The sequence below is a fragment of the Maniola hyperantus genome, chromosome 1 (genome assembly GCF_902806685.2).
Source record: "Maniola hyperantus chromosome 1, iAphHyp1.2, whole genome shotgun sequence".
Classification (NCBI taxonomy): domain Eukaryota; kingdom Metazoa; phylum Arthropoda; class Insecta; order Lepidoptera; family Nymphalidae; genus Maniola; species Maniola hyperantus.
In genome coordinates this window covers 17,119,760-17,133,737 of record NC_048536.1, presented here as the reverse complement: position 1 = coordinate 17,133,737, position 13,978 = coordinate 17,119,760, and the positions used below count along the sequence as shown (strand labels likewise).

The window sequence follows — 13,978 nt, the reverse complement described above, 5'->3', positions numbered from 1 at the left end:
GGGAAGGACATAGGCTACTTTTTATCCCGGAAAATTTAAGAGTTCCCACAGGATTTTTAAAAACCTAAATCCACGCGGGCATCAGCTAGTAAGTACATAAAATAAGATATTAATTTATAAGGAAGACATTCCGTTTAACAAATTAATAGAAAACACGTGAACAAACTATTAATAATTAATTATTCAAGCACATTGTCTAATACATATCTACAAATATTAACAATTCATTAATAATTATAATATCTGATTAAATTGTCCAATTTAATTGTTGTAATGGGATAGATCTTTATTTTTTGATCTATTACTGGATGACTTAGGTACCTAAGTCTATGGACATGATGTCTAATGGGCCATAACGTGGGCCTACGTTGCTGCAAGTATAACTATACTTAAGCAAAATCTAAATATATAAAAGGAAAAGGTGACTGACTGATTGACTGATCTATCAACGCACAGCTCAAACTACAGGACGGATCGGGCTGAAATTTAGCATGCAGATAGCTATTATGACGTAGGCATCTGCTAAGAAAGGATTTTCGAAAATTCAACCCCTGAGGGGGTGAAATACGGGTTGGAAATTTATGTAGTCCACGCGGACGAAGTCGCGAGCAACTTAGGCTTACAATAAGTAAGTAGGTAAGTACCTGAAAATGTGATATTTCTTTTTAATAAATCCAGATTCTTTCAATTTAATGGCAAAAACTTATAAGTTTTATTAACACAATGATTCTTCATAGCATGGGCTAATGCATACAAAACATAACGCTAGTCAAGGCATGGCCAAATATTGTCTTGAACGCTATCATAATAGCCGGGTCCACACTTAGCAAAAACATCAGGCAAGCTATAGGTATGAGGCTGCCACAAGCCACATCGCTATATTTTAAACTAGATGATGCCCGCGACTTCGTCAGCGTCGATTTAGGTTTTTAAAAATCCCGTAGGTCCCCTGAAAAGTAGCCTATGTCCTTCCTCGGGATGCAAGCTATATCTGTACCAAATTTCGTCAAAATCGGTTGAACCTAGCAGACAGACAGACACACTTCCGCATTTATAATATTAGTATGGATAAGTATTTCGTCTTTACATTATTCCATTTCATGATGTAGAATTTCGATGGACTTCCCAACGTTAAGTGTACGGTAAATCTGTCAAATTTCAAGATGTCAAACATGTTTTCCCGCAAGTTTCGCGTCCAAACTAAAAGATCTACTTACGCACAGTTAACGTTTACTTGAAGAGTAATACAAGCGCCTGTAATATCTTGAAAAAATCACATAACGATATTGCACTTCTTAGCAACGTCCTAAAGCCACTTATATGCTATCAGGGGTACTGTCCCTCTCAGTGGACGTGGAAGGCTGCTCCCATTGCGCGTAGGGGCGCGCCGGGAGCGGCACCGGCCTTCATATGACGTGCTGCGGCGGTTCCTCGTCACTCTTCATGAGGACGTACGCTACGGGACGTTTGACGTCCGCGGGCGGGGACGGGGTACGGCGAGGGGGACAGCCGCATGGTGATAGTGCACTGTTGTACAGTGCTGAGCTGTATAGAGCTCCGCCGTATAGTGCCTGTGGAAGATCGAGGTTGATTAGTGTTGGAACAACGCATAGGAGAAGATGCGTGGGGAACGGAGCTTCAGCCAGCCACGAGCAGACGCCACTCGCGCGCCCACAGATAAGGGAATTGAACGATTAGAGTTACAGAGTTTATCTTCTGTGGGACCGTTGGCAGAGCGGTCGTGATTATCACGATGTGACTTATTTAAGGGCAGATGCTATTCCTCGCGAATTTTGGTTACTCATTCGACACTTCTTGCTGGCCGCCAGTTTGTTACAGTTGCCCCAGGGACCGGCTTAAGATGATAATAAGGATCGTGTCGTGCGAAGAACATTGGTACCTACATGCATGATGCGGAGAACAAGACGAGAATAAGCCCTTCAACCATGAGCAGCGGACAAACCAAGATACAGTTTATCTTGGCACAGAAAGACGCAGCTAGCCTTATCTCTCCATTTGTAGTTTTTGGATAAAGAAGGACAAACATGAAAAAGCTCGGGTAGGTACTGGTAAATGCGCCAGTTGTGCTGCAAACTTTCCTTCATCAGACGGTATCTTCGCAAACAGGTAGAGAGGGTAAAATGTGGATGGGAACTAACGCTCTACCCAGATCAGGCTTACCATTTAACAGATGATGCAGTACCGTCTTTCTGACTATCGAAAATATGATAATGAAACAGTTTTAATCCGCTGCCGAATAGCGTCCGTCTTTTACCAGAAGTACTGATATGAAGAGGCAGGTAGCAGCGTTTGTAGTAGGTGCGTTCTATAGATACTAATTAAAAATAGAATTGCAGAGACTGATACCTGTAAATGCGCCAGCTCTGCTGCAAACTTCCCTTCATCAGACGGAATCTTTGCAAACGGGTAGAACGGGTAAGGTATGGGCGGGAACAGCGCTCTACCCAGATCAGGTTTGTCATGTAACAGATGATGCGGCACAGATAGCTGCGGCACCGGCTGGGGTAGCGGCGTCATCAGTCGAGGTACCGGCGCCATTAGACCGCTGATGTTGAAGCCGAATTTAGGTTCTTTCTTGATTAAGGCTTTCGGTTTCCTTCGTGGGCGGTATTTGTAGTCTGGGTGCTCTTTCATGTGCAGTGCTCTGTTGAATAAAGTTACAAAATCTTCATCATCATCAATTTATTGGCAACACTCACTACCGAGGACGGGTTTCCTCTCAGAATAAGAAGAGTTTAGGTCATAGTCCAAGTGCGAATTGGCAGACTTCATACAACTTTGAGTGAGTGCCTCATCTGGTGACAGAAGGGCATGGCTCATTTTTTGCGCACCGGATCAGCCTGGCTGACCAGCGCGGAAATGCAGCCAGTATTCTTGGCACCATTTCACGCGGGCATGATTTGTATAGTAGGTAATTAGATAAGGCTAGCTTTAAATAAATAAATAAATAATCATTTATTTCAGACCAGTCTTAGTCCATATTTAAATTTAAATTTACAACTATATATATACTAGAGTTAGTGTGTTAGTAACAATATTAATTCCTTATAGTTCTGTAGTAATATTTTCATTAAAAAAAAAACTTTGAGTTTCTTTTTAAAAGGTCTTAATTTTTATGCGACTTTTGTCCCACACGGGCACGCTATGCCATCGTAGCCTAAATTACAATCTAAATGCAGTAAAATGGAATGCAACAGTGTATCTGGGAATATTTTGGAGAACTCAGGTATCCAGGTTTCTTCACGATGTTTTCCTTTATCGTTTAAGCAAGTGATAATAAATTGCTTAGACAAAAGTGCTCATAGGACCCCCGAATATCACGTCCTTTTCCAAGGTCCCAGTAGGTTTGTAAAGTTACAATTTGATAGAAGTTTTGATTGCACTTGCGTTTCATCTTCTACTGTTTCTCGGAGAATCAAAACTTTGATCAGACTTTAACTTTTTAATCTCATTGGACGCAATAAGTTTAGCGACAAAACGCGACAATGGCGCTCCACCGGCCAGAATAACATTATTATTTATGCAATAAAGCGGACAATTGTCGCGCGCACCCACCGCCCTTAAAACAACAATGTCAATCCAACAATACTCGGATTATTGCATTGTCCCGTCACAATCGAGAGTCATACCACACCCTACACTACATCCCTAACTAAAAACATTGAATTTTTCACTTTATTGCATACAACGTAAGTCCAATTCAGCGTGGACAGGTTCGGCGGTTTGGACGTGAAGGGATGGGGTAGAATCGACACTGAGTGCGATTATGCGAGCTTTGTGATAGAATCGCGATTGTCAGCGAGTCGATTGTAATTATTCGAATGGACCAAGGGTGGGATGATAGTTCGTATGTATGAGGTTTTTGAACGGTGTTTGCTGAATATCGGGCCTTTTCATATCTGTGGAGCTTTGAATGTTGGAATTTAGGCTTGGCTAGGAATAAATAGAGGTATACAAAAACGCGCATTTTACAATGTGCCTACTTTTATATTTGTGTATCTTTGATTTTTAACGTCATTATTCGTTAAGTAGGTACGTACTCATAGTACGCAACAGATCGAGATAGCAAACGACCCGCATAGCCGTCGCGCTAATCCGGTGCGGGATAGCGCGGGTGACGTGCGGGAGTGAGGGGCCTCCCACCCGCCTCATACCCGATTGCCATCTCGACCTGTCGCGTACTACAGGTACCTATCCATGTCCTTAAAAGATTTTTGAAAGTAAGAGCGGGTTCAATTTCTGACCTGTGTATGAAAATTTTTGAAAATCACTGAAAGTAAAAACTGCTTAAAATCAACGCCATGGTTAGACTAAATTTTTCATCTCAAATAATTACCATACTACCATACCCCTTCCGGGTTAGTCTACTTCCATCTTAGACTCCATCATCACTTACCACCAGGTGAGATTGCAGTCAAGGGGTAGGCTGTATCTGAATTAAAAAAAAATAAGTTTTCGCCTAATAATTTAAGTTGACGCGTTTTCAAACTAGCAACATTAATTAGAATAGAGTCATTTGTACTAGCTCTTGTTTCAATTAAAACGCATTTCTTACGGCCGCACTCAGAGTCGCTTAGTCGTTACTTAAGGCATGAATTAGTATGGATAAGGAATGCCTTAAGTAACGATTAAGCGACTCTGAGTGCGGCTGTTAAAAATCTAGATGTTTTAACTAAAAACATCATTCAAATGTCTAAGATCCATAATTTCATTCATAAGTCCGCCTATCTACAGCTCACAAGTCACAAAAAACGTTTACGGGAACAACAATAAAAAAATAGAGGTCATCGACCGCCACACTATCAATTCCTTCATTACTGTTTGCCACAAACAAACACGATAACCGAAAAAACAGAATATCTCCAGAAAAAAGAACCTATCTTCAGATATCGGGGTTTTTTGCCGTATAACTACGACCAGCTTAATCGACTTGGGTAAATATCGATACATCGATATGATTCTCGATATGAAAAGACGCTTTATATCTGTCTGTTTGTTGATATTGTTATTGGTATATTATATTGGCTTTTAGGGTTCCGTGTTTTAAAAGAAAAGTGTCACGGAAGTGTGTGTACGGAACTAAACAGTGAGTCAAATAAAATAAAAAAGCTTTCCGTCAACCCAACGGAAAATAAGAAGAGTTTAGGTATAACTCTATATGTAAAAGTTTAATAAATAAACTATTAATAAACTTAAATCTAAAAAAAACAACATTAAATTAAAACTAAAATAAATTAAATTAAATCTAAAACCTCATCGAGACCACCGCAGCGAGGCATTGTACCTAAGATGCTGGCAGCATTACCCCTTTGGATGGCCAAACTAATTCTTTGACCAAGGTAGCTGCCAGCTCTCGGGTCCCCGGTTGACTCGATAACTCTTTTCGCAATTTCTTCAAAAAGAGCTCGAGCCCTCGGGCCCCACGGCCCCAAGGTCTCCACACCAAAAGGCACGAATACGAAGCTCCCATTGTGGTTTTCATATTTGCGCCTCTTGGCCTGTTCGCCGCTGCACCCGCCATAGAGACGGAACCCATTGTTCCTAAGTATAGACTCATTACTTGACCTATTTTAGAGGTTACTTGTGGAAGTGAGGCGTGGATATGTAGAGGCAATGCACGATGTAGGTAAGTAGGTATCCACCTACTTGCACGACTGCAGATATTGCATTCAGCGCATCCGGTCAGTGAATTAAATAAATAAAAAACATTTGTATAACTAATAAGATACTTATCTTCACAAACAATATTTAAGTAAGTAGGTACATTCTTAAATACGTATAACCAGGTAACTAAAAAAAACCGGTCAATGAGGGTTCCGTACTACAGTCGTATTTTTTCGACATTTTGCACGATAATTCAAAAACTATGATGCATAAAAATAAATAAAAATCTGTTTTAGAATGTACAGGTGAAGACCTTTCATATGATACCCCACTTGATATAGTCACTCACTTCAAAAGTTGAAAATACTAATTATTAGTTCATGACCACAATTTTTTTTTTGTGTGATCTAACCCTAAATTCACGGTTTTCAGATTTTTCCCCAAATTTCAGCTATAAGATCTACCTACCTGCCAAGTTTCATGATTCTAGGTCAACGGGAAGTACCCTGTAGGTTTCTTGACAGACAGACAGACAGACAACAAAGTGATCCTATAAGGGTTCCGTTTTTCCTTTTGAGGTACGGAACCCTAAAAACTGTAACTGTAAAAGCTGTTTGTGTTCCATAAAAAAAAAAAAACTATAGATATACCAACCTACCTACTTGTTAATTTTACGCCGTATTATGCATAGTAATGTGGTTAAACGAGTGATACACCCGTTTTCCATAGAAGCCCTATTTATTAACCGACTTCAAAAAAGAAGGAGGTTCTCAATTCGACTGTTTTTTTTTTTTAATTAATTTTTTTGTATGTTTGTTACGCGAGTACCTATACTCCGTCAATTATAAATCGATTTTGACGATTCTTTTTTTTTAAGTTTAAACAACCCTTTGGCCCGGCCCTATTGCAATTTGCAATACACGAGCTATGATGGCCTAGTGCTTAGGGCGTCCACCTTCTAATCGGAGGTTGGGCTTCAATCCCGGGCACGCACCTCTAACTTTTCGGAGTTATGTGCGTTTTAAGTAATTAAATATCACTTGCTTTAACGGTGAAGGAAAACATCGTGAGGAAACCCGGCATGCCTGAGAGTTCATATTATTATGTTTTCAAAGGTGTGTGAAGTCTACCAATCTGCATATGGCCAGCGTGGTAGACTATGGCCAAACCCTTCTCACTCTGAGAGGAGATCCATTCTCTGCAGTGAGCCGGCGATAGGTTGATCATGATGATGATGATGACTTACTTAAATTATACTTAGGTGTCAATTCAAAAGTAATAAAGGGCCTTTTATATAAGGCGCATTTATACAAATCGTTACCTACTGTACATATAATTTCAACCAAAGAGTCGCCTTGTCCGTCGCAAGCTTGGCGATAACACCAAGACATTGTGAGCATTCTATCGACCGATCAAATAGTTGATAAAAAATAAGTATAATGCAAACACGGCCGCGCCTTTTCGGCCATTGTGCGAGTGTTGACCGATAGTGGGAACAAACAGACGGACCAAATTAAGTTCTGGATGCCCTCGGCGAGGCGCTGGCGGACACTAGCTATTGAGCATCTCCACTTGCGGGTAAACACGTCGAGACGTGATGTTGAGGGTGCGCTACCAATTTGAGGACAATCGTTAAATTACTATTCTGCGTACTCAGAGTCGCTTAATCGTTACTTAAGTTTAGTTAAAACGAGACAGAGCTATGTCTCTCACATAAATCTGTCTCGTTTTAACTCAATCTTAAGTAACGAATAAGCGACTCTGAGTACGGCAGTAAGTCTCATATCTATTTATCATCATCATCATCAACCGATAGATGTCCACGGCTGGACATAAGTCTCTTGTATAGGGACTTCCACAAGCTTCCATGCCTGAATCCAGCGGCTCCCTGCGACTCGTGTGATGTCGTCCATCCACCTTCCAACACTGCGTCTTCTGGTGGGAGGTTGGCATTGCAGCACCTTGGGACCTCAACGTCTATCGGTTTTCCGAACTATGTGCCCTGCCCATTGCCACTTCAGCTCCGCAAACCGTTGAGCTATGTCGGTTACTCTTAGTTCTCCTACGGATCTTGTCATTTCTGATTTAATCACGTAGATAAACTCCAAGTTTAGCTCTCTCCATCGCCTGTTGAGTGACTCTGACCTTTCTTAGGCAAATAGCGACCATGTCTCGACAACCTTATCCAGTAACCATATAATAGTAAGAGTGTTCCCGGGATAATGCCTGCCTTTCTGCAACACAGGTTTTTTCCTAGTACAGAGGGTAGGAAACTCGTTCTCTTACCTATAATTTTAGATATAATATATTAAGTCCTTAGTTTTAGAAAACTTGTAACTGCCTTCTGCAATACAGGGTTTTCCTAGTGTAGAGGGTAGGAAACTCGTTTCTTGTGTCTAAATTCAAAATTCAAAAATAAATTATTTAAAAAAAAATTATGTGTTGGACTCCTATTCCAGATCTTTCTGCATCCAACAAGATTTAGTATCTACGATTTCTCTTATTTTTCCGATCAAATATTATGTTTGTGTTGACGATACCTGCATCTCAGAGAATTCCCCATAATGTTGTAAAAGTCTGCTAAACTGCTAAACATTTCTATAGAACAGACAATAACTAATAAAATAAATATGTAGATGTTTCCAACATAATACCTATAGCCAGTTATAGAACCACAGAAGTGGCGGTCTCTGCGCTAGGACAAAATGCAAACCGCTATGTGAACGAGTTTGTACGTATATCTCCCACAAAGAGCTAGACTGGAGGCATAAGCTTGTTTTTATAGCCCTGGCGCTGCCCGATAACGCGCCGCCCCAACAATGCAAGATATTACGACAATGCCACCAGATAATTGTCTTCGGGGCTTTTTGGATTGATTTGTTGGGGCTATACGGTTATTAGAGAGGGCCCTAATGGTTCTTGTATAAATCTTTGAAGTAACGAGAGTTTGAGGTGTAAGAACATTAAAAGCTAAGTTTGACATTATTTATTTCAATACAAAAAAAACTATTATAAAGTATATACATAGAGAAAAAACTTATGACTAAAACTTATCACTTTAACCTTTGGGTATTCTCACACTATACCTAAGTATAACATGGTCCATACTACTTAATCTATCTATATATAAAAAATTCAAAGTCCTGACTGACTGACTGACTGACTGACTAACTGACATATATATCAACGCACAGCCTAAACCGCTGGTCCTAGAGAGATGAAATTTGGAGGGTCTATTTTTTGTAAAGAGTAGGTATCCACTAAGAAAGGATTTTTCGAAATTCCACCCCTAAGTGGGTTAAATGGAGGATGGAAGTTTGTATGAAAGTCCGTCATTTTTCAAGTTATTTGCACGAAAATTGGTATTTGGGTTTTCGGTCGGTTGGCGGCCACGCGCATTAGCAATTTGCGGGACTCATATCTAGTATACAAAGCCCATACAAATTTTCGGCGCCCCAACATTGCAAGATAATAATATTATGACAATGCTAAGTACTAGATAATTGTCTTTTCGGGGCTTTTTGGGGCTTTAATTTGTTGGGGTTATATTTGGTTATTAGAGTGGCATGAATACTATTTGCTTTAATATTGGTAGATATTCAAACTCAAACTCAAACTCAAATTATTTATTCAGAATAGGTAAAATTTTACGCTTACTGATGGTTAAAATTTTAATTTGTTAGAAGATATAAGTGGTGATAATTAATACGTAGGTACTTAAAACTAAAGCTACTAGGGTTCCAAACGCGTCCAGGTCTGAGAAGAGGCCACAAGAAACTCAGAAAGTTATTCAAAGTTTAGCGCTAACCGTAAAGTAGGTAGGTAGTAGGTACCTAACTACCTACCTAGCACCAAGGTTCTGTAACTTGAACTACCTGACATGCAAGTGCAACTGGTCCTTTTAAAATAAAAGATAATGTTATGTCACACTCAAAATTCACATAAAAAAGATGTAACACATCTTAATATTGAAACAGAATCCAAAAATGCTTAATTAAACAACCCGCGTAGGTCTCACATTAGAACAAACTGTTTAATCAGACCATTTTACTTAATTCCCTATCTGAAGACAAACACGCATAACAAAACAAGGGGCAACTGTTAGTTATCTCAGACAAAAACTGATCTTTTTAGGGTTCCGTACCCAACCCGCTGTTTCGTCCGTCCATCTTGTCTGTCAGCGGGCTGTATCTCAGGAACCGTAATACGTAGAAAGTTTAAATTTTCACAGAATGTGTATTTCTATTGCTGCTATTACAATAAACTGACAACTGATAAGGTGACTGACTGGCTGACTGATCTATCAACGCACAGCTCAAACTACAGGACGGATCGGACTGAAATTTGGCATGCAGATAGCTATTACAACGTAGGCATCCGCTAAGAAACAATTTTTCGTAATTCAACCCCTAAGGGGATGAATCAGGAGTTTGAAATGTGTGTAGTCCAAGCGGACGAAGTCGCGAGTATAAGCTAGTAATAAATAAATTATAATGGCCGCCATGAAAATTAAAAAAGTGTTACATTTGGACGATGGTAGGTACGGAACCTTCGTGTCCTATTCCGAGTCGTACTTGACCGATTTTTTTATAAGTACCTAGTTATACCACACATAGAGACAAAAAGCTTTTTGTGGAGCTTTGCCGGTAAGTAAGTAGTACAATAAATAATAAAAAATTAAAATGGCCGCCCTGAAATGTTTAAAAAAAGTCTTATTTTTTGTACGATGGTAGGTACGGAACCTTCGTGTCCAATTCCGAGTTGTAGGTACATTACCGATTTTTTATAAGTACCTACTTATACCACACATAGAGACAAAAAGTGATTTGTAGAGCTTTACCGGTAGTGCAGTAAGATGCAACATAGATATCTAAGCACCCTTTAACACGTGCACTTTTCAAACGTGCGTTTAGAAACCGCTGTGCTGCAGTTCAAAGATTTTCGTATCGCCGCGCCGTGCCGTTTCGTTGCCTCATGCTCTTTGGCAGCGTTCTCGTGTTTATTAATTGCAATTATGAACTCTATTTACTAGATAATAAATACTATTTAAATCCCTCGCGCTGCTGCTGCCCGTTACTTATACTTAGTCGATTTTTTAATTACTTAAACAACATTTTTTGAAGTTCCAGTGCTACCAGATTTTGAAGAAAAATTAATAGTGTCGGCAAAAAATCACCAACTGTGTTGGTACGGTAGCTATAAGTAACTTTAGGAAAGTGTCTAGAACATTGCGAGTCGATGGTTCAATGGAATTAATGGTATAAAAATTATAAAAAAACTCAATCACCTGCTGTAAATTATTTAATAACATCTAAGATCACCTAATTACTCAATAAAATATATATTTACATAAATCATATCCTAAAACCCTTTTTAAAGCACTAGTATACCAAATCTTACCTACCTCTAGGTACTTGAATTATTTTAGTAATTATTTACTAATTTTATAATGCTTCCTTTTTACTCAGCTCGTGTGAGCTAAATGTAATATTATACACAACTGAACCACTATGATCAACTGAACCTTTGATACATCACTATGATCTTAAATCGACCAAGAGGAAAAGGGAATATTAGTATTTTAACATGGCTAATATTCTTTTTTTTAAAGACAAAAAAAAGTAGTGTATTAATCGACGTTTTTTAAAACGCGTGTTCGAAAAGCGTCCGTGCGAATGAGGGCTGAACAAGCTAATATTGAGGGACGGATGTTCGCTGACGCTCTTATCTGATTCATCTTGAATTTTTTATTCAATTAAGTACGCAAAGCAAAGCTAGGGATTCACATCTTTTTTTATACTTATTTATTATCAACATACAGAAAAATTAAATAACTATATTAGATAGCACGCATTGCAAAAAAACCACAGAGGTTTGACCCTCAATGCGTACGTCTGCGTATTAGATCTTGCCCACTTATCATTAAAAAAAATATAAATGAACAATATACTGATTATCTATAATTAAAAGCGAGCTGACAATCAGGCGTCTCACCTGATTGCAAGTGGTTACTGATTGAACTTTAGTTGTGCGAGTCTTTAAGCTCCAATAATGGCAGCGAAAAATATATTCTTTATGCCCACATCTTTTCTTAGTTTAAAGGAACAATAATCTTTAAATACTAGATAATATCAAAAATAGCCTAGTGGTTTAGACGTCCGCCTCCAATTTGGGGGATCGGGGGTTTGATCCCGAGCATGCATCTCTCTCTAAATTTTCGGACTTAGGCAGGTAGGATAATGTGCGTTTTAACCAATTACCTGCATATCACTTTCTGAAACTTCGTGAGGAAACTGCATGTCTGAGAATTCTCCATAATGTTCTCAAAGGAACGAAAAGGTGACTGACTGATCTATCAACGCACATCCCAAACTACTGGACGGATCGGGCTGAAATTAGGCATACAGATAGCTATTATGATAAGTATATAGGCATCCGCGAAGAAAGTATTTTTGAATTAAACCCTAAGGTGGTGAAATAGGGGTTTGAAATTTGTGTACCTAGTCCACGCGGACGAAGTCGCGAGCATGAGCTAGTCTATGATAATTGATAACTGAAAACCAACCTCAATCTCTTCGCCTCGTCTATGAAGGGTCTCTTTTCCATCTCACTCAAAAGTTTCCATTCCGCACCGAGTCGTTTGGATATTTCAGAGTTGTGCATTTTCGGGTTATCCTGCGCCATTTTCCGCCTCTGACCTCTGGACCAGACCATGAACGCGTTCATGGGCCGCTTTATATGGTCCGAGGGCTGCTTACCGAGTGACATTGTTAAATCAATTTTGGAAAATTTAATTTACAACAGATTCTTAATTTAAATTAAACATTCGTTTTTTATCGTTCCGTTGTTGTTGCATTATTTTAACGTTCTTTTTTTGAATTCTAGCGCTTACGTACAGATTAAAAACACAATAAAGCAAGTTTCGAAACTTAAAAATAAGTTTTTTTTTAATGTAAATGTTGTTAAAACACAGATAACTGTTAAAAATTTTAGATTATTTTGCTTTTCAAGAATATGTTAATAATGAAATAGTTTTAATCACATTTAAAATCGAAATATTGTTTTTCCGCGCGCGTGAAAAGCTCTGAAAGCTCAATGCGGCACTTTTCTTGACAGTGTCATGTTTAGCGCTCAGAGCTGCGATGTCCCCTTTCGCGATTCCCCCCTTAGCTCTAACGGCCAATCAGATCGAATCGTGGGCGGACGCTGGGCACTGATTGGCTGAGGAGCTGTGAGTCTCGCGGTTGTCAACAGGTGCCCGTGTGTTCTTGTGAGCATGTTTATTAGCGAGATTAAATTCCTTTTTTAAACCGCAACCTTGGTTAGACGCGGTAATTGGATGGATTCGATTTGTAATGTATGAGGTGATTGGGACTCGGGTTTGTATTGTAGACTTTGGTATGGATATTATGTTGTAAGGGTGGTATAAAGATGGTTTCACACGGTAGAAAAAAATCTTAAATATGAATGGAACTTACTTTTTAAAAATTCTTATTAGGAAAAAATACCTTGATTTGAAAATAATAAATAGCTGGGTTGTCTGACTTTTATTTTATTATTTTGTAGATAGGTAGGTTTAAAGTACTTTTAAGTTACTTATTCACTATACCTAACTAGGTACCTAATTTTACAAGAATAAAATTAATTAGATTTACTAAGGTAAATAACTTATTTTTTGGTAAGAAATTAATGAATACCTAGTAGGTAGTATACCTACCTAATAACTTACCTTTAAGGCTAAAGTGAACATAGGCATCATCTATAGATAGGTAAGTGTATCTAAGCACGTTACAACCTAAACCTCATCATGTCTGATTAGAAAGTCAATTAAAAGGTGAGAAAAATAATAAAATAATTGAATGTTGTAATGAAATAATTGAAATTGGAAAATGAATTTATTTATTAAGTAGGTGGGTACATATGTAGGATTATCTGTACCGATAGGTCTCTACCACGGATTCAGAAAGCAGATTCTACTAAAAAGAATCGGCAACAAACTCTTTGACAAGAAAAACTTGGTCTTTTAAAAAGAAAAATGTTAGGTAAGTACCTAAGTACAAATTAGGTACCTACCTATATAAAAAAACCAGCCAAGTGCCACTAAGGGTTCCGTAATACAATCGTATTTTATCGACATTTTGCATGATAAATCAAAAACTATTAGGTATATACCTAAAAATAAATAAAAATCTGTTTTAGAATGTACTTACAAGTGAAGCCCTTTCATATGATACCCCACTTGATATAGTTATCTTACTTCGAAAATTGAAAATACCTACTAATTATTAGTTTATGTCAAGAATTTAATTTTTTTTGTGTGATGTGACCACAGATTCACGGTTTTCAGATTTTT

General features: G+C 38.5%; 1 protein-coding gene across 1 annotated transcript; it reads right to left on the bottom strand.

Moving 5' to 3' along the window:
* Positions 1 to 260: 260 nt before the first annotated feature.
* On the bottom strand, positions 261 to 12,714 carry LOC117996890 (transcription factor SOX-14-like). Its single transcript, XM_034985031.2, has 3 exons — positions 12,191 to 12,714; positions 2,368 to 2,665; positions 261 to 1,571 (listed from the first exon to the last, which is right to left on the bottom strand). Exons 1-3 carry the CDS (start codon positions 12,391 to 12,393, stop codon positions 1,407 to 1,409), a joined length of 666 nt encoding a protein of 221 aa, XP_034840922.1. The 5' UTR covers positions 12,394 to 12,714; the 3' UTR covers positions 261 to 1,406.
* Between the last annotated feature and the right edge of the window lie 1,264 nt (positions 12,715 to 13,978).

Bases quoted from the DNA above. Each gene is read 5' to 3' on its own strand.
- LOC117996890 (XM_034985031.2), bottom strand. From the start codon at position 12,393: ATGTCACTCGGTAAGCAGCCCTCGGACCATATAAAGCGGCCCATGAAC. The intron at 2,666-12,190 runs GTTGGTTTTCAG...TTTATTCAACAG, and splicing joins GACGAGGCGAAGAGATTGAG to AGCACTGCACATGAAAGAGC. The intron at 1,572-2,367 runs GTATCAGTCTCT...GATCTTCCACAG, and splicing joins CAGAGCTGGCGCATTTACAG to GCACTATACGGCGGAGCTCT.